At 41.1% G+C, this 19967-nt stretch overlaps 1 protein-coding gene and 1 long non-coding RNA gene across 13 annotated transcripts in view; one reads left to right on the top strand and one right to left on the bottom strand.

Moving 5' to 3' along the window:
* The window catches only part of CELF2 (CUGBP Elav-like family member 2), a 505360-nt gene extending 499677 nt beyond the window's left edge, over positions 1-5683 (top strand). For all 11 annotated transcript variants that reach the window (XM_087857734.1, XM_087857733.1, XM_087857725.1 and 8 more), the window contains 2 exons: positions 211-382; positions 1758-5683. In XM_087857734.1, coding sequence (XP_087713860.1) covers positions 211-338 — 128 coding nt within the window. In that variant the 3' untranslated portion in view covers positions 339-382; positions 1758-5683. The remainder of the gene's footprint in view (positions 1-210; positions 383-1757) is intronic.
* The window catches only part of LOC148107406 (uncharacterized), a 36308-nt gene that overhangs the window by 2979 nt on the left and 13362 nt on the right, over positions 1-19967 (bottom strand). For both annotated transcript variants that reach the window (XR_015722469.1, XR_015722470.1), the window contains exon 2: positions 538-654. This is a non-coding gene — a long non-coding RNA (uncharacterized LOC148107406). The remainder of the gene's footprint in view (positions 1-537; positions 655-19967) is intronic.

Raw genomic sequence — 19967 nt, 5'->3', positions numbered from 1 at the left:
TGAAGCACACCCCGTCCATCCACAGCAGACACACAGCGAACTGAGCAGGCTGCTCCCGCCCCCAGGACGTGCACACGCTCCCCACCACGTACTCACACTCTCCAGCACCCCCCCCCCCCCGCCGCCGCCCTGACGACGTCCTGCTGCGTCCTGTCTATGCTGCTGCCTCTCCATGTTGATTGCCACTGTCCTTCCCCTTGTGTCTTCCAGGCTTTGTTAGCTACGACAATCCGGTATCCGCACAAGCTGCTATCCAGGCTATGAATGGCTTTCAGATTGGCATGAAACGCTTGAAGGTCCAGCTGAAGCGCTCCAAAAACGACAGCAAACCTTACTGATCCTAACCCCAGAGGCTCCCTGCTCTTATTTTAGCTTTCTTAGGGTAAGTCCCACAAGCCAGCCTGTTCTCCACAGGAAAGGCAGAGGAGGACCACATTGCCAACTTTTACCAAGAGAGACGGTTATTTTTACAATAAGGCCTCCATGTCCCCTCCCCATCCCCCCACCCAGTTCGCCATAATTAAAAACTTGGGCTACCTTGTTTCTATCGAGTAAAACTCCTCTTCCAGTTGTGCCACTGTATTCTCCTTTGTTTTGCAATTTGAATCTCCTTTTACTTTTTTGTTTTGTTCTTGTTTTTTGCTTTTTTTTTTCCTAAAGACAAACACACATAAATAAATGACATCTTGAGAATTTAAAAGGCAAACAAAGGCTAACGTGCAATTCTAACTCTGAGACCCCTGGTGCCCCAGAGCACTGCCTGGAGAATTCACCCCTCCTGTCCGCGCCCACCCCCCTAGGAGGGCGCCAACCGTTTAGAGGTTAAGGTGGTGGCCTAGCGCGAGAGAGAAGCCAGGAGAAGCACTTAAAACAATACAAACATCTTTCCACTACATTTGGTTTAACAAGTAGGATTTTATTTTAGGGTTCAAAGAAACATGACATTTATCGGTCAGATTATTACACTGGTTGTCTATTTTGTTATTGTTTTATTTTAGTTTTTAGAAAGGATTACTGTACAAAAAAGATTTAGAGATCTGTTTCTTAAAGCTACAGGGTTTAAAAATAAAATAAAAATGAGTGAAAATACTTGATGTTTCTTGAAAGATAAATTTAATAATAAATAAATAATACATAAATACATAAATAAAAAAGAAAGCCACAGGCCTGTAAATTTTATTTGTAAAAAAAGCATTTCTATTTTTGTACAAAATTTTTACTGCCTCAGAAATAATGGAAGTTATTTATTGCCTATTGTTAACTTATTGGGTACCTAAAGAGCAGTTCTCTGTGCTAGCTAGATCCTTTTGAAGTAGTCTCTAGAGGAATCGTTCTAGGAATAGGCTTTTTTTCACCGTTGAACCCTAGGCCTACAGTTCATGCTTTTCCCTCTTGTTGTTCGTATCTGTCTGACGATTTTGTTCGTAGCTTCCATGATCTATCTAGTTTATAGTTCGGTCGTCTGACTCTCCCCCCATATGTTACATCCGTTGAAACTGGATCCTCCCCCCTGTCCCTCGCCAGCCCCCACCCCAAAACTCCCGGAATCCATCCCCTCTCCTCCTCCGGATGGATTCTCTTGGGGTTCCATTGTGCTGTGGATAAAGATTGTAAGAAATGCAAATTACGGGAATGGCTCCTAGACTCCCCGATGACCTAAGATTTGCATTAGTTTTTCTCCTGCACCCTTAAGAGTGATTTTGTTGCTGCTGCGTAGATTCTGTGTAACTTTTTACTCTCCCTTGTTTTCTCCCTAGACATCTTCATGCCCGTTAGTTCACCGTTTGCCTAGCATGTCCCTGTGGCGTCTCAAAAAAAAAAGTTTCATCGTCCCGTCATTGTTTCTGATGTCTTTCTGACCTCACATCACATTTGGTTCTCCTACTGACCTTTGATCTAGTTTGACCTTTGAAATTTGCATGTGACCTCATCTAGCTATGAATTCTGGGAAGTCAATGTGAAAAACATTGCTGCATTCATGCAAGACTGAAATTTATTATTAGACAAATTAATTATAGAAAAAAAACCTGTGGCAAAAACGTTTCTTTCTTATTTTTTTTTTTCTTTTCATAAAACAGACTTGAAAGTATTATACAGGGATTGGCATTCTTCCCGGTCACTGGTAACAATAGCAATATGTGTCCAGGGACACAGAATGTTGGTTTCTAACAGACTACTTCCAAAAACAGTTTGAGAAAAAAACTGTCTGATTTTAAGTCTCTAGAGGTCTGTAATAGTTTTTACATTTTTCAGGCAGTGTAAAGTTTTTTGATAAGGCCATTTTAGGTGGCTCACTTTCTCATTAAGATATATATATAGAACCACTTTTTGTAGATTAGTATAAGAAAAATATTTACCCTGTTTTGGGGCAAATGCTACCTATTTGTGTCACCTTTTGCTGAACTGACTCACAGTTAGACAATCCATGGTTTAATGCACATGAAATTACCTATATTTTATACTGTTTCAATGTACAGGAGAAAGGTTACTGTAAACTGTGTTATGTTGGTGCTTCTGTGAATTAAGTTGTGGTTTCAATCATGAGTCTTATGGTCTTAATGTTCTCTGTTGATAAGACAAGTTTAGAATTGGTTTACTTAAAGAATTTCAAAAAAAAAAAAGTTTGCTTAAAAAAAAATTTCATGTGAGGGGGGAAAAAAAACCCTATTCCAGAATAAGTTTTGTGTTGGCTTGTAAAGCATTGATGTCATTTTTTTTTATTGTGGACTATTTAGATGTGTTTGTGTTCAGCAAAATGTGATTTTTTTTTCTTTTAAAGAAAAAAAGTGAAAATATATAGTGCCAAATTCCAAAGGTACTTCCTTCCTAGAGCTTCAGTGTGTTTCTTGTGAGAAGTAATTTGATAACATGGGTATTTTATTATGTGTTTTGTATAAATCCCTAATATTTAAAAAACAAAAAAACAAAAAAAAGGTTAAAAAGTTTGTTAACTTGCTATCCTGTGGTCTTGTTGCCTGAAATTGTTATTGTTTGTTATTTCTCTATGATGTTTTTTGTAAGACATTGTATAAGTGCCCATGTCTCCCTTTTCTAACCGCTCTGCACATCAATGCTGTGACGGCAACCTCACGATGTATTTCCTTCATGATATATGGAAACCTCTAAGGTGAGAAAGTTTTGAACTTCTAACCCTTTCTACCCAGAGCTGTCTGGAGCGTTGGTAACTTTTTATACCATTGTCATTTTTGTTTGTTCCAGGGTGTTTCTAGTTTGGAGCCCCCTTCCCCTCCCCCCCCATACATCTTTGAGTTTTGTCTTTCCTACTTTTTTTCCCCCACTGGTTGAGATCCAAAAGAAAAAAAACACAAAGCAAATCTGAAGGGAAAAAATAGAGTTTTGCCCTCTCCATTTTAACCCCCTACACCATTTTTTTTTCTTTTAGTTTTATTTCTGGTCATCAAAAAAAAAAAAAAAAAAAAAAAACTAACGTGCTGCTGAAATTCCTTCTCCGGTTTTAAAAACAGTTGATTGGATAGACCTTCTAAGGGGGATGGTAGGTAAGATTCAGCACCTACATTAACCTTAAATTCTAAATGCTTTTGAGACCCGGTGTAGGGGTATGTTCTAGCTCAGAATATTTTCACATACCTTCCAGTTAAATGACTTTGTGATGGGTAGTATTTTGAGGGATTTTGTTTAGTTTCTAATCAGCCACTGTGCTGGGCATTCTCTGATCCCAGGAGATACCTCTAATTAAGCAAGGTATCTGGGGTTAGAAGCTGATAGTCCTTTCTTTCCCTGCCTTTTTGTTAATTTTATTAATTGAAATCATTGAAGGGGGACTGACCATCTAAGTCCAACTCTGTTATCACAGTTACTGACCAAACCCCTAGCACCAGACCCTGCTGCCACTCTGTAAAGTGCCACATTACTTTGACTTCGACTTCACGTTGAACAGATCTCTTGCTGTCTTGACAAACCCCGGTGTCATCCCTGAAGCCCCAACACAAACTCCTGCCTTCTTGAAAGCAGGCCCTGGCAGCTTCTTTGTCTCTAAAGGAGTTGAGAAACTGCTGGCTCCCTTTGCTTCCTCCTTTTCCCACTCACTACTCTGTTCAGTTTAATGTGTGTGTGGATGTGATAGCCCTGGGATGGAAAGGACTAGCCTCTAACGATGCAAAAAAAAACACACAAAAACTAAACACAAAACAACAAGTTTCCTTCTTATAGCACATGCACTTACAATGAAATGATTTGTATTATCCTCACACGTGTTTACTACTGCTGGGGCCTTCCTTCATCCTTTGAGGGCTATTTTGTACTTCCTGCAGCCATCAGCTTAATACCAGGAGCCCGCGCACATCTCTCTCACATACAGCATAGGGTGGTTTGTGGACGCACAGCACACAAGAGAACACCATCTGAATTTCAGACTGTCCTCCTCTCCTTTCACCCACCCGCATCTCCCCAAGAGGAGTCTGAGTGCCGGCGACAAGAGGCTCGGGACAGGCACTTCACATTGGGTATTTATTTTGCAGGTGACCAAAATAGTACATTTTAGGGGGGGAGTCTTTTTTTTTTTTTTTTTTTGCATGTTTGCATTGTTTAAAAGCTGCCCCTCCTCAGAGACAAATTGTCCTTTTACTCACTTTACCTTTTAATATCAAAAGGAAAAAAGCTGCAAGGGTGCAAAGGGCCTGTGCCAGAAGGAAAAACACACAGGGAAACTGCTTTTTTTAAAATCAAGTGTAGAGAATAGTTGTTTTTACACTAAGTTAGAGACTTGTGATAAAATGGCAGTCCTCAAAGGCGTAACAAGTTCATCTTTCTTTCACCATAGGGGTTATAGTTCTTTGGCTTGTGCTACTCTGGACTCATTTTACTGTTTGTTTTTATTATCTTAAGTGCTAATTAACAAGAAGAAATAAAATTTTAAAAAAACCTGTAGTTTCATTACCTTTTTGAATAATGTCATACAAAAAATGTATTTGTGTTTTTTTGTGCTGTGAGAATTGTTTGTAGATTAATAATATCATTTTGTTTAGAATTACAAAATAGTTTTTAAATATTGTCTGAGAAAAGCCAAAGTTAATGCAACCTAGTGGAAACTGTAAGGCCATTTAAGTATTGTTTGTTTTATTGATGCATTTGGATTTTGTTGTTTGATGGAATTTGAGCCAAAAAAAAAAAAAATACGCAGGCTTTCCTATTTCTACAACTGATTGTACTTAACGCATTTTGTACCAGTGGAACTTTTTATACTGGAGATTAAAAAAAAATGGAAATTTTTGTGGCTTACTCTAGTGGGCCCCCTGACAATGACTGATTTCAAGTTTGATTTCTGGTTGATAGAAAGAAAGTTGCTTTTCTTTTGAGAATTAAAAACTTTGGCTTGATTTCTTTTTTCCCTTTGCTTATATCTAGCATTAGAATTTTGTCTTAAAATACAGCGGTAAGTTTCACTTTTTATTCTGTATTGTGCAGTTACACAATAAGGTAATTAGATTTAGAAGTACTCAGTCACTTTAAGTGGATAAATGTATTAGTTACAACTTTAGGGGTTTGCTTTTTTGCTGTTTAGATCAAAGTTTTTTCTGATTCTTCTGTCCTCATTGTGAACATAACCGTGTAGTTGAAACAGTCAAACTTATTTTTGTAACGTATGTTATTGTGTGATGCAGTTTTTTGCTTCTGTCTCCAATATTAAACCATTTTCCTAATACTTGTTTCTCTCTCTGCGTGTTGTATTGTTGGTAGTCATTATATGTTGGTGATACATCTACACACCTCACTGTTTCACGTATCTGTTTTTTTTCTATATGTTGTGTAAAAAGATACAGTCGATTCCACCTAAGTGAATATCTGATTTGGGGAAAGGGGGAAACTGCACACCAGCCACCTTTGATTAATGTACAGCAGCCCATTTTAACCACTGCTTCCAAGATTGCTACTTATTTCTATCGTTCACGTAGATAACTGCCTACAGAGTTGGATTTCCCAAGACCTCTGCCGGTCTTCTGGCCCCACTGGTACCTGTCACCTTCCCTCCTCTCTCCCTCTCGTGGGTGCGCGGATGCAGTTCCTGATGCTCACTACGGCTGCTGCTCTGCTGCGTCACTTTAAGTAAGGGGAGCAGCAGCAGAGCTGGGACCCTTCTACCTCCCCGCACGTCTAAAGGCATATCATTACCAACTCTTCTTCCTAGGAACTAACCATGTTTCTTAAAGAGGTGCGCTCTAAGGGAAGAAACGATACACTGACCTGGTGAATAGAGATGTGAAAGAGTTAAATTAAGTTTACGCGTTCCTATCAATCACTGCCTACATATAGAAAACTAATTCAAATTATTCCTTTTTAAGAGCTGATTGAATCCAAGAGCAGCTTTAATTATTGAAAATAACAGAAAATAAAGGGACTATTTCCAAGTGCTCAAAAGGAAGCTCTTACTCGGTGAGGTGGGAGGGGAAGGAGGTAAAGGTTCTCATGCTCACATCTTCATGATACATCATCCATTTCCAAACGAAAGCCAAAAATGCCATATGCGTCCACACAACTCCCTCCTGAAAGAACACCTTGTCCCCACTATCACCCCAAACCCAGTTACCAAAAGAGAACTAAAGGAACAACCATTCCTTGGACACCCTCTGAAACCGAAGCTCCAGGCCCCTCTCCCTTCTCTGCCCATCTCTTATGCTCAGGAATCTGATTGCTCTCCAAGTGCTCTTAAAAGATTCCACTGATGTTTGCTCCCTCTGTCTTATCTCTCCTTCCAACTTTTCAGACGCACAAACTGTCTGACTCAGGCCACCCAGCACCGGGCAGCCTTCCTCCCGCTGCCAATGGGATTTTCCCCGCAGGTGCTCAAGCCCTTCACCCTCTGGTTTCAGCGGCCCCTCTGGCCCCTAGATTGTCTTTTCTAGTCGGCTCAACAACAGAGGGACCTAGTGAGGTGGAGGAAAGGAGGTTCTCCCCCATAGGCCGAACACCTCAGTGAAGTGACTTCCACCAGCTCCAAACCTGCACAGATGGGAGCTGACTTCCTGCCAATACTTCTGCTTTAAATCTCACAGCCTTCATCAGACTGCCTCTGAAAACCCACTGCTTACCTTAGTTGGGAAAGATGGCTAAGGGGGTGGGTTTTTTTTTTTTTGAGGGGGGGTTTTGAGGGAGGGAGAAGGGGGTAAAGAGGGTGAGCAATTCTTTCCAAGATGCAAGTGTTTATTTTTAAAATCTGTAAGTAATAGAAGAATGAATGTGTGTGTGTATGTGTGTGTGTGTATATATATACACACACACACACACACACGATATATATGTGCCACCACTTGGCACAAGGCAAAATACTCATGCTAAGTAAAAGAAGGGAAAGACAAAGCCAGTTTTTTGTTGTTGTTTTTTAGAAAAACAACAAAAACCGTAATTCTCCAAAGAAGGGAACAAAAATGCTAGTTCCCTTAAGTACTCATGACTGTAAAGTTGGTCCCTGCTTAAATTCATACTTACCATTTTGATTCTGTAAAATACCGCTGCAGTGTTAGTTAGCAAGGTGTATCTGTTTGCCACCCACGGACCACCTTGGGAAATTACAGGACTGTCAACGTTTACCGTGCTGACGGCAGCCACATGTCTGCCCAGCCCATGACACTTCCCAACAACCCACGGGCTGGGCCTCTTAGCTGGCAGGCTAGGAAACACAGTGAACATCAATGTACTGTGAATCGTTCCTGATAAGTGAATAAAACATTGTGACCAAACAATCAGCTTATTCACTTATCAGGAATCGACTGTTCTGCTACTTCGCTGTTTTCGTTTCTCATCTCTGTTGTAGCTCACTATTTTTGCTGTGTTCTGTTTTCTCCTCTCATGCTTGGGCAAAATCACTGGGAATATTACCTTCATGTGACCATAAAACGTTTATATCGAGTGAAATGATATCTTAACAAAATCTATGCACTTGCTATCAGGAACACAATACTGGATGTGTCTTATATATATTGAACTATATAGTACTCGATTTCTTAAATAAAGCTTAAGAAAGGACTCTGTTGTGTGTAAAGTTAATGTGATCATTTTTCAAGGCAGTGTTTCTAAGGGGTGTTTTTGTTCTTTTAAGTCTTGAGTGATACAGGATATTTTTCATTAAAATTATATCACTGGCTTTATGACTTAATATTCAATAAATTTTCTTTGGAAACAAAATGGAGTGGGGGGAAGTTCTTCCGAGTCCATTTTAGCGAGAGACATCTGGAAAACCATCCCCTTACTGGTGACCATGGCAAACCTCTACCCAGGGCACAATGGGTAGCAGGAAGCAATCCCTTCATGGCCCAAGCCCCCTGGAAAGCGTCTAGAATCTGCCCTAAACTAGAAAACCCAACTGCCTTTCTGAATGTGATCTCTTCAGGCTCAGAAGAAAGGAGACAAAAAAGAAAGGCAGCTCCAGGAATAATGCTGGTTTGCGTCAATGCTTTTCCAAAGTGATGTGACACTAAAAACTCTCTCTACGCTGCTGGAGCGCAATGGCGGCTCTATTCAGGACTGCAGAATGAGAGAGAGCAAGAGAGGGTGTTTGATCATTCAGGATAAGAAGGGTAAAATTTCAAAGACATATGCGAGGGAGACATCCTACAACAGCTGCGAAGCTTAAATGGGAGTCCTGCTGCTTGGCCCCTTGAAGAAATACTTTTGAAAATTTTCCTACAGGCCATAAGTCTGAACAGAATGGAGCTTTCTCTTGGATTTTTTTGCTTTGGGGTTTTATGTTAGATTTTTCTTGATTAATGTTTGATTCTAAGAAAAACTCCTAAACTTCTACTTGCAAAATGGCACAGACATCCTAATCCTTTATAAAACAAACCTTAGTAATCCCTGATAATGAGGGACGGAGAGAGCATAGCTAATGAAAATCCAGACAATCCGAAATCCTTCCAGTCTCTGCGTCCTCCCACCCCAAACCTCCTACTCATCAATTTGGCACCAAAACAACTTCTAGTGAAAGTGAAGAATCAGAGAAATAGCCAAGGGTAGTTAAATCAAAGGGTCTAGACAGACTGTGCTTGCTGAAGCCACGTAGTTTGGGGTTAGAAGAAAGAGGTTCTGTTTAAAAAAAAAAAAAATTAACATTTTGAGAACCATTGCTCTAAATGACCTGGGCTCAAGTGTTGAAAGGCTGGCTACTCACAAAGGTGCCCTAGGAAGTACTTTTTCATCGTCTTGCCTTGGGCATCAGTCACATAGCTAGAAAGCATCTTCTTTTTTTAAGAGAACACAACCAAGGTAATAACGGGTAGGAGAGCTCTGAGGCTCAGTCAGGGAAGAAGGGACAGCAACATATGCCTTTCCATCTCAGCCCCAATTCAGTGGTCCTCCGCTATGGACTCGCCACCCAGGGGCTGCACGCTGGAAGACCTGGCTCAGAGTGAGGCTTGAGGGTCTGTCAGGTGGGAGGTGCTTTAGGGAAAGGCTACATTTCTTTTCACCTTTTTCTATGGGGCAGCAAAGAAACCTGGTACCAACTCATACCTGCCTACATCTGGAGGATGTTTTTAAAAATAAAAAATACACAAATATATAGATATTAGATATATAAACCTAAAAGACTGGTCAATTATAGTTAAAGCCCCAAATAAAAATCCCCTATTTTGAGACTGCATGAACTTTCTAACACGATGCTGGTGTTAAAGGTACAGAAAACACTTAGAAGCATTCTCTGGTGAGCCATACTGCCTCAGTTTGAATGCCAGCTCTACCACTAATTATCCACGTAACCTCTCTGTGCCTTAACATCATTAGCAAAATAGGGGTTAAAAAAAATACCTTCCACATGAGGTTATTATGAGGATTAATTAAGCCAATACACAGAAAACACTCGGAGCAGGGTCTGTCACATTGCTAGCACTCAGGAAGGTCAACTGGTTAGTAGCAGTGGTATTATCTACCAACACAGCTAAGCTCCCTCTGCTGGCCTGGTCTATTACTCTCTTGTACCACGTGTCCTCTCCACCAACCCCAGAGAGCCCCACAGCTCTCCCTGGGTTCTTGGGACAAATATGGACAAGGAGCAACCCAATACCACAGCTCCTCAAGTAGAGCTCTCTACACTAACAAGGCCCAGAACAGGCTTTTCTCCTCGTGGGAAACTATACATTAGAAGCTTGCCCACCCTACCTTACAGGCTATCACACCCACACAGTCCTGCCCTGAGCCGAACTAACTCCGAACGACCATGAACTAACTCCATTCTCAAAAAGAGCAACTGATTCCTCTCTCTAATCCACCCCTTCCTACCTCCAAGTGTTACATTTAGGTCTCTCTTCCCCAAAAGAAAAGCGCAGCTATCCAGCTTGGGTCCTAAGTGGGTGTCAAAATCACCTAGAGATTTGCCTGTAACAGCCTATAGGTTCTCTGCTCTTCCAAGGCAAAGCTGTGTCCTCAGCAACAACCAGAATCAAAACAACTTTGACCACCTTGGGAAGAGACGAGGTCAGGGCTCAGAAGCCAGAAGCCTGGATGCAGCCAAGCAGAGATCTTTCTAGACCACCACTACCATCTTCACCCCACCCCCAATTTAACCAAAGGCACTCTGCTTTTGCTTGTTTTATTTATTGGTTGTTTCATGCAGAATTTTATTTAGGAAAAAAACATTTTTCTACTAAACGCACAGAAGATTTTTAAAACACTGCTTTAGAAGATGGTAACTCTGAAAGAGGCTTATTGGTACCTAAGCCTTGTGACAAATATTCATTGACTTTGGAGTCATTCTCTCCTTCTTTCTTCTTTCCTCATCTCTTTACCCTTTCTATCTTCTCATAGTTCTCTGTCCACAATGCATCGTAACATTCACTATTTATTGTGCGCTGTTTACACGTTGCTTATGTCTGTCTCCTGAAGCTAGGACATGAGCTCTTTGAAGGAAGAGCCTGTCTCTCATTCATCACTGTATCCCCAGTGCCTCACAGTACCTGCCATATAGTCAGTGTTCAAAAATTCTGGATGGATGGAAGGCTGAATAGGGAGATGAATGACTAGATGGGTGGATGGATGAATGAGAAGGCGGAAAGGAGGGGGTGGCTGGGTAGAAGGGTAAAAGAGTAGGTGGGTAGATAGACGGATGTATCAATGTAGCAGGTGATCTCCCTGGGGCTGGAGAAGAGCATTCCTTACTAAATGGACAATTCAGGAAATATCTGTGGAGAAAGAGGTCTGATTATGGCATGGGTTGAGGATGGTGGAAACTGGAGGCCTCTTGGCAAAAGTCAGGAGCCACTATGGGAGGCCTGGGACATAGGTAGGGACAAAGAAGAACACTCTTCTGCTTGTGGGTCCCAAATATTCAGGCTCTTCCTTTTTGCCACAGGGCTAATAAGCCACTGGGGCCTGAATGGAAGGACATTCCTACCATTAGGTCAAGCCATCTTCAGTGTACTGTTATCTTTTTTTTTTTTTTTTTGCTAAATTTTGCACCCTCTCCAAAACATTTTGTATCTAGGGACTGTTCTTAGACAGATTTTTAACATCTAAGAGACCAGAAAAGCTAGAGAACGAAGTACAAATCAATAAAAAACAACTGCGAATAAAGGCGTATGACCCTAAGGCATTCCTGAGCAGCAGGTCGACTCCCACGTAGCTACTGTTCAATCTGCCAGGCTAGTACCTTGAGCAGGATGGGGCCGCACCGGCCCACAGGCACTATGGTACAACTAAGTCACTAGAACAGCCTTGAAAAGGCAAAAAGTGGATGCTGCTCCTGGGATGCCACCTAGCTCCTGACATCCAGGAAATGCATCCAGTGATGCGTCCCACCTTGTCAACAGCTACCAAAGAAACAGTGCATAATCAGTTAATCATTCATTTATTCAAAAGACAAGTACTAAGTAGCTACCACATGTGAGGCCCTCTAGGAGGGGGAGGGACTGTAAGGAGAAGTAATGGAAGATCCTGCCTCCAGGAAACTGCCGTAATTAGCATATATGCCAGGTAAGGGGAGACCTCTCAAGTCCAGACAAAACACTGTTTCTGCACAAGACAGTCTCTCCCGTGGCGCCCACATTAAATGATGCGCTGAAGATCCCCAAAGAGACGGCAGCTCTTTCAGGTTTGTTAGTCCTTGGCGGAGCTCAGCGCTATCAGACACAATGTCTCCCTGGCTAGAGCTTAAAGGTCTGTCCCAAAATGGGTGATGGGGGCAGAGGAGCTGGCCCTAAAGTCTTCTATAAACCAAAGTCTCCACCAAGGGCAGAGCTGAGCAAAGTGGCTCCATGTGCTCAAGAGTCGTGTTTACAAACTGGCCAACTATGGCATATCCTTACCAGTCTACAGAATGTGTTCCATCTGCTAATTCCATCTCTTTGAAAACTCTGACCTGAAACAAATGAGAACCTTCCCATAAAGAAAACAATGAGATAGGGAGGGGATTGGTAAGGGGAGACAGAGCCTTGGCGGGAATGAGGGAAGGGGGCTATGGCACGAGAAGATGTCCTACAGAGCTGACAGTGCAGTCACCACCCACCTGTGTGCAGTTCCAGGGTGCACAAGCTTGCTCTCCACCAGTTCCTACTCTGCCCACCTTCCCATCCCACTGTGAGTGTGTGCTCCACCATCCAGGAGCCTCATTCAGCTCTCCGACAGGGCGAGGTCCACCCCTATTCCTAGCAGCAACTGCAGCCCAGACGCCACAAGATGCTGGTGACACTTGCCAGCTTTCCCTGCTATCCCACCCTCGGCAGAGCGGGCTTCAGAGAAAAAGGGATTTCCAATTCAATTCAATTTCCCTGTTCCTGGGATGAAAGGGGAGAAAGGCAGCCCCCTCAAGTTGGCTAGAACAACCAAAAAGGAAATACTAGGGACTCTGTCATTAAAGAATGGGACAGGACTGATATCACTAAGATGGTCATAGGTTGTTTAGGTTGTTTCAGACTTCACTCCCTCTCACAAGAAGAACTACTAACAACTATTCATGGACAAGACATCACTGAGAGACTCCTAGAACACAGGAGTGAGGATAAAACACCCCCCAGCACCACAGAGACCAAGACAGACCACATCAGAAGGGTAAGAGGTACGCTCCATGCTGACCACACTGCCCCTCTCCCAGGCCAGCACAGCACAATGCCAAGAAGTCTACTCTGAGCATACGGTTCCTCCAGTGGGAAAACAGAGCCCGGGGGTTCTCTTTTCCCAACCCCACCCCCAACACTGTAGGTTGCTTCATGGGAGCCCCTCCTCTGGTGTTGCCCCATAGGGTATATAAGAGACTCTGTGGGGCTTGATCATGGGGAATCTAATTGTGATAGAGAAGCAGGGACAGGTGTACAACAACTAGCACTCAGCTCTGGAGAGACTAAGTTCCCGCAAGTAAAGCCCGAGTAGTACTGCCAACCAGCGGATCTGCTCTTCTGCAGAACCACATCAGTGACACAGTGTGACCAGGAAACTCAGCTGGGTGTGGGTCTGCCAGACTCAGGTCCTCAAATAGAGTTCTGCTGGCCCTGGAGCCTGGTCTCCCCAAGCCCAGACAGAAGAGCTGATCAACCTCACCCACTATAAAGGATGGCTCCCAGCCCCTCCCAACCAGAAAGCCTATTAGGGAACAGTTAGGAGTTGCCCTCCCAGTCCCACCCAAGCAGGAGAGCTGAGTCATAGCCCCATCTGCTGCAGAGTATGGCCCCCAGCCCCATCTGACAGGAAGATCCCACAAGAACATCTAGAAGCTACTGCATAACTCAGCAATGCTCAAGCCAGGAGGCAGGTGGGCAGAGCTAAGTATCTCCAGAGCAAAGCCAGGGGTCTTCTTTGGCCAAGGAACCTGGGGCACAGATCAGCTTCAGCCAAGACCATAAAGAGTCTCACTGGCTTTGGAACTGCTTCTCCTGCTATGCGTGAGCAGGAAAACTAATTTATAGCTCTACTTATTGGTGAATACAGCCTTCAGTCTGCCAGACAAGAGAACCTTACCAGGAAGTGCGGAGCCCATCTGAAAACCCTGCTTATGGTGACACTGGAACAGAGAGCACAGCATATGCACAGCAAAACCAGTAGCCTCACCTAACCAGGATATTCAGTGCACACTCTTGGTCCCCAAACAGCAGAAAGCTAATTCATAGTCCCACCTACTGCTGAGTATAGTACCCAGTCCAGACCATCCAGTAAGCCTGACCAAAGGATCTAGGCAACCAAGGAACACATCCTACATCCTTGCTTTGGCAGGAAACCAAGCCAACAGTCCTATCCAGCTATTCTCAGCAAATGGCCCAACCCTCCACTCTAACCTCAGAACTCAAACAGCTCCTTCCCCCCAAAACAGGCCCTAAAAGCAGGCCCCACCAGCCCAAGGACATTACTGGCAGACACATCCAGAAACCCAAGCTGAATTAATGCATGAAAACTACCCCTGCCAGAGCAAACTTGCAAAACTTAGAGAAGACCACTTACTCATTTGTGCAGATACCAATGGAAGGTATCAAGGATCACAAAAAATCAGGTAAATTTGACACCACCAAAAGAAACTAGTAAAGCTCTACTAACTGACCCTTAAAAAAAATGGACATCTATGAACTCTCAAAAATTCAGAATAATCACCTCAAAGAAGTTTAGTGAACAAAAACACACAGAGAACTAAATATTAGGAAAGCAATGCATGAACCAAATGAGGACTCCACAAAGAAACAGAAACCATTAAAAAAAATCCTAGAGCTAAAATATACAATACTGAAGAATTCAATACAGAGCCTTAAAAGCAGATTCGACCATGCAGAAGAAACAATCAGTGACATGAAAAATAGGACATTTGAAATTATTCAGTCATAGGAACAAAAATTTAAAAAGAATGAAAAACAGTGACAAAAGCCTATGAGATTTATGGGACACAATGAAAAGAAACAATATTCACATTATGACAATTCACAAGAAGAGAAAAGGAAAAGGGTAGAAAGTATATTTAAAGCAATAATACTGAAAACTTCCCCAACCTGGCAGAAAAAGAAGACTCCCGATCCAAGGAGTCCAAAGGACCCCAAAAAGAGTGAACCACAACACAGTGAACCACAACAGGTCTACACAGAAACACATTACAATTAAATTGTCAAAAGTCAAAGGAGGAAGAAAGAATTTTTAAAACAGCAAGATAAAAGACAGAAGTTACATACAGGGGAATGTCCATAAGACTATCCACGTATTTCAAGAGAAACTTTTTAGGCCAAAAGAAATGGGATAATATATATTTAAAATATTAAAAGAAAAAAAAAACTGTCAACTAAGCATGCCAAACCAGTAAACTGGCCTTCAGTTTAAGGAGGGATAAAGCCTTTCCCAAACAAAAACTGAAGAAATTCATCACCATTAGATTTGCCTTACAAGGAATGCTCAAGGAAGTTGTTTGAGTGGAAACAAAAGGATATCAGATAACATCATAACATAACAAGGCAGTATAAAACTCACTGGTAATGGTAAGTATACAATCAAAGTTAGTCTTTAATACAGTAATGGTAGTATGGAACTCACTTCCAACTCTAGTTTAAAAGTTTAAAAAAATGTAGTAAAAATCACCATAACTACAAAAATAATTAGCTACATAATATAAAAAAATATGAAAAGTATGACACCAATTATCTAAAATGTAAAAGGGAGGGCGCCTGGGTGGCTCAGTCGGTTAAGCATCTGCCTCTGGCTCAGGTCATGATCCCAGAGTCCTGGGATCAAGTCCCACATTGGCCTCCCTGCTCAGCAGGGAGTCTGCTTCTCTGCCCCTCCCCTGGCTGGTGCGTGCTTGCTTTCTTTCTTTCTCTCTCTCTCTCTCATTCGCTCGCTTGCTCTCTCTCTCTCTCTCTCTCTCAAATAAATAAAATGTAAAAGGGAGAAGAAACAAAAGTGTAAGGCACAGGAATTATATGGAAGTTAAGTTGTTGGTAGTTTAAAATAGGGTGTCAGAGTTTTAAGATATTTTATGTAAGCCTCATGGTAACAAGGGAAAAACCTTAGAAATTACACCAAAGAACATGATAGAAAAGTCAAAGCATGCTGACACCAGAAGACATCAAAACACACAAAAAAGGCAGCACAATAAGGAACAATAGATCTGCAAAACAATTTAAAAAAATCTGCAAAATGCAAGTAATAAGTCCTTACTTATCAATAATCACTTACATATTAATGGATTAAATTCTCCAATCAAAAGATACAGAATGGATGGATTGATAAAAAGACAAGATCCAACAATATGTTGCCTATAAGAGACTCACTTTAGCTTTAAAGACGAACACAGTCTGCGAGTGAAGGGATGGAAAAAAATATTTCAAGCAAATGGTAACCAAAAACAAAAGCAAAAACTGGGGTAGCTATACTTCTTTCAGGCAACATAGATTTTAAACTAAAAATGGCTTAAAAAGAGAAAAGAAGGTCATTATATATGATAAAGGGATCAATACATCAAGAAACCTAACAATTTTAAATATTTATGCACCCAACATTGGAGTGACTATATACATAAAGCAAAAACTAACAGAGCTAAAGGAAAAATAAACAGCACTTCAATAAGAGTTGGGGACTTTAATATCCCACTCTCAACAATGGATTGATGAACTAGGTAGAGAATAAATAAACCATAGATTCGAACAATGATATAGACCAAATGGTCCTACAGACATAATAGAACATTCAGTCCAACAACAGAACACAAGTTCTTCTCAACTGCACTCGGAACAATTTCTAGGACAGACCATATGTTAGCCACAACACAAGTCTTAGCAAATTCAAGACTGAAATCATACCAACCATCCTCTCTGACCACATTGCGATGAAACTGGAATTCAATAACTAGAGTAAAACTGGAAAATTCACAAATACATAAAAATTAAACCACACCCTCCTGAACAAACAATGGATTAAGGAAGAAATTAAGGTGAAATAAAAAAGTATTTTGAGAAACAAAAATGAAAACACAGCATACCAGAATTTGCTGGACGGAGCAAAAAAAGTTCCAAGAAGGAACTTCATAACAAAACAGGCATACCTTATCTTACTGCTTTTCATTTTCCTGTGCCTCACAGATACTGGGTGTTCTATAAATTGAAGGTTTGTGGCAACCCTGCATCAAGCAATTCTGTTGGTGCCATCTTCCAACACCATTTGTTTACTTCATGTCTCTGTGTCACATTTTGGTAATTCTCACAATGTCTCCAACTCTTTCGTTATTATTATATTTGCGGTGCTCATCAGTGATCTTTGATGTTGCTATTGTAATTGTTCTGGGGCACCACAAACCACACCCATACAAGATGGCACACTTAATTCACACAAGTTATGTGAGTTCTGACTGCTCCACCAACCAGCTGTTCCTCCATCTCTCTCCCTCTCCTTGGGCCTCTCTATTCTGAGATGCAACAATATTGAAATTAGGCCAACTGATAACCCCACACTAGCCTCTAAGCGTTCAAGTGAACTCTCTCACTTTAAATCAGAAGCTAGAAATGATTCAACTTCGTGAGAAAGATATGTTGAAAGCAGAGACAGACTGAAATCTGGGTCTCTTGTGCCAAACAGTTAACCAAGTTATAAATGCAAAGTAAAAGTTCTTGAAGAAAATTAAAAGCGCTACTCCAGTGAACACACAAATAGCAAGAAAGCAAAACACCCTTATTGTTGATATAAAATTTTAGTGGTCTGGACAGAAGATCAAATCAGACACAACATTCCCTTAAGCCAAAGCCTCACCCAGAGTGAGGCCCAAATTCTCTTCAACCCCATAAAGTCTGAGAGAGGTGAAGAAGCTGTAGAAGAAAAGCATGAAGCTAGCAGAGGTTGGTTCATGAGGTTTAAGGAAGACACCATCTCCATAACTCAAAGTACAAGGTGAAGCAGCAAGTACAGATGCAGAAGCTGCAGCAAGTTCTCCAGGAGATCTACCTGAGATCATTAACGAAGGTGGCTACACCAAACAAGAGATTCTCCATATAGGTAATACAGCCTCCGATTGGAAGAAGATGCCATCTAGGACTGTCATAGCTAGAGAGGACAAGTCAATGCCTGGCTTCAAAGCTTTAAAGGATAAGCTGACTCTTGTTAAAGGCTAATGCAGCTGGTGACTTTAAATTGAAGCCAGTGGTCATTGACCATTCCAAAAACCATCGGCCCCTTAAGAATTATACCAAATGTACCCTGCCTGTGTTCTAAAAATGGAACAAAAGAAAGCCTGGATGACAGTACATATGTTTACAACATGGTTTACTGAATATTTTAAGTCCAATGTTGAGACTTACTGCTCAGAAAAAAAAGAAAAAAAAAAAAAACCTCTTTTCAAAATATGACTGCTCATTGACAATGTACCCGATCACCCAAGAGCTCTGATGGAGATATGCAATGAGATTAGTGTTGTTTTCATGTCTGCTAACACAACAGCCATTCTGCAGTCCCTGGATCAAGGAATCATTTCAATTTTCAAGTCTTACTATTTAAGAAACATACTTCATAAGGCAATATCTACCACAGATAGTGATTCCTCTGATGGATCTGGGCAAAGTAAACTGAACACATTCTAGAAAGGATTCACCATTCTAGATGCCATTAAGAACATTAATGATTCATGGAAAGAGGTCAAAATATCAACACTCATTGGAATATGGAAGAAGTTGGTTCCAACCCATATGGGTGACTTTGAGGGGATCAAGATTTTAGTGAAGCAAGTAACTACAGACATGGTAGAAAGAGCAGAAAAACTAGAATTAGAAGGGGAGTCTGAGGGCATGACTGAATTGCTGCAATCTCATGCTAAAAATTTTAACAGATGAAGAGTGGCTTCTTATGAATGAACAAATAAAGTGGTTTCTTGAGATGGAATCTACTCCTGGTGAAGAAGCTATGAAAATACCGAAATGATAACAAAGGATTTAGAACATAACATGAATTTAGTTGATAAAGCAGTGGCAGGGTTAGAAAGGAATGACTCCAATTCTGAAAGAAAGTCCACTGGGGAAAAATGCTATCAAACAATATAGCATGCTACAGAGAAATCATTCATAAAAGAAAAAGTCCATCAATGCAGCAAACTTCACTGCTGTTTTAAGAAACTGCCTAACCACAGAGAACAAACAGATGGTTACTAGCAGGGGGATGGGTGGGGGAATGGGTGAAATCAGTGAAGGGGATTAAGAGTACACTTATCTTGATGAGCACTGAGTAATACAGGAACTGTAGAATCACTATATTGTACACCTGAAACTAACAAAACACTGTATATTAACTATACTGGAATTAAAATTTTTAAATGAAATTAAAAAATTAAATAAGCAATAGACACAGACAACCCAACCTTTAGCAACCACCACCCTGATCAGTTAGCAACCATCAACATCGAGGCAAGACTGTCCACCAGCAAAAAGATTATGACTTGCTGAAAGCTGAGATGATGGTTAGCACTGTCAGCAATAAAGTATTTTTTAATTAAAATAATAAAATTTTGATTACATTTTTAAACATAACGCTGGTCCACACTTAATATACTACAGTACAGTGTAAACATAATTTGGATACGCTCTGGGAAAGCAAAAAATGAATCTGAGTAACTTTATTGAGATATGCACTTTATTGTGGTAGCCTACAATCAAACCTGTAGTATCTCCAAGGTATCCCTGTAAACACCTACATTAAGAAGAAAGATCCCAAATAAACAACCTAACTCCACACCTTAAGGAAGTAGAGAAAGAAAAACAAATTGAGCCCAAAGTAAGCAAAAGGAAGAAAATAATAAAGATTAGAGCAGAAATTAACAAAACAGAGAACAGGAAAACAATAGAAAAGATTAACCAAAGCAAAAGTTGGTCCTTTGAAAAGATGAGCAAAATTGATAAAACTTTAGTTAGACTAACCAAGAAAAAAGAGAGAGGACCCGAATTAACAAAATTATAAATGAAAAAGGAGACACTGCAATTGATAACACAGATATACAAAGAATCATAAGAGGCTACTATGAACAACTATAGGCCAACAAACTGGACAACCTAGAAAAAACTGAAAAA

The sequence above is a fragment of the Ursus americanus genome, chromosome 31 (assembly GCF_024610735.1).
Source record: "Ursus americanus isolate L20-20 chromosome 31, mUrsAme1.1.p, whole genome shotgun sequence".
In the NCBI taxonomy this organism is placed as follows: Eukaryota; Metazoa; Chordata; class Mammalia; order Carnivora; family Ursidae; genus Ursus; species Ursus americanus.
This window is presented reverse-complemented; position numbering and strand designations above follow the sequence as displayed.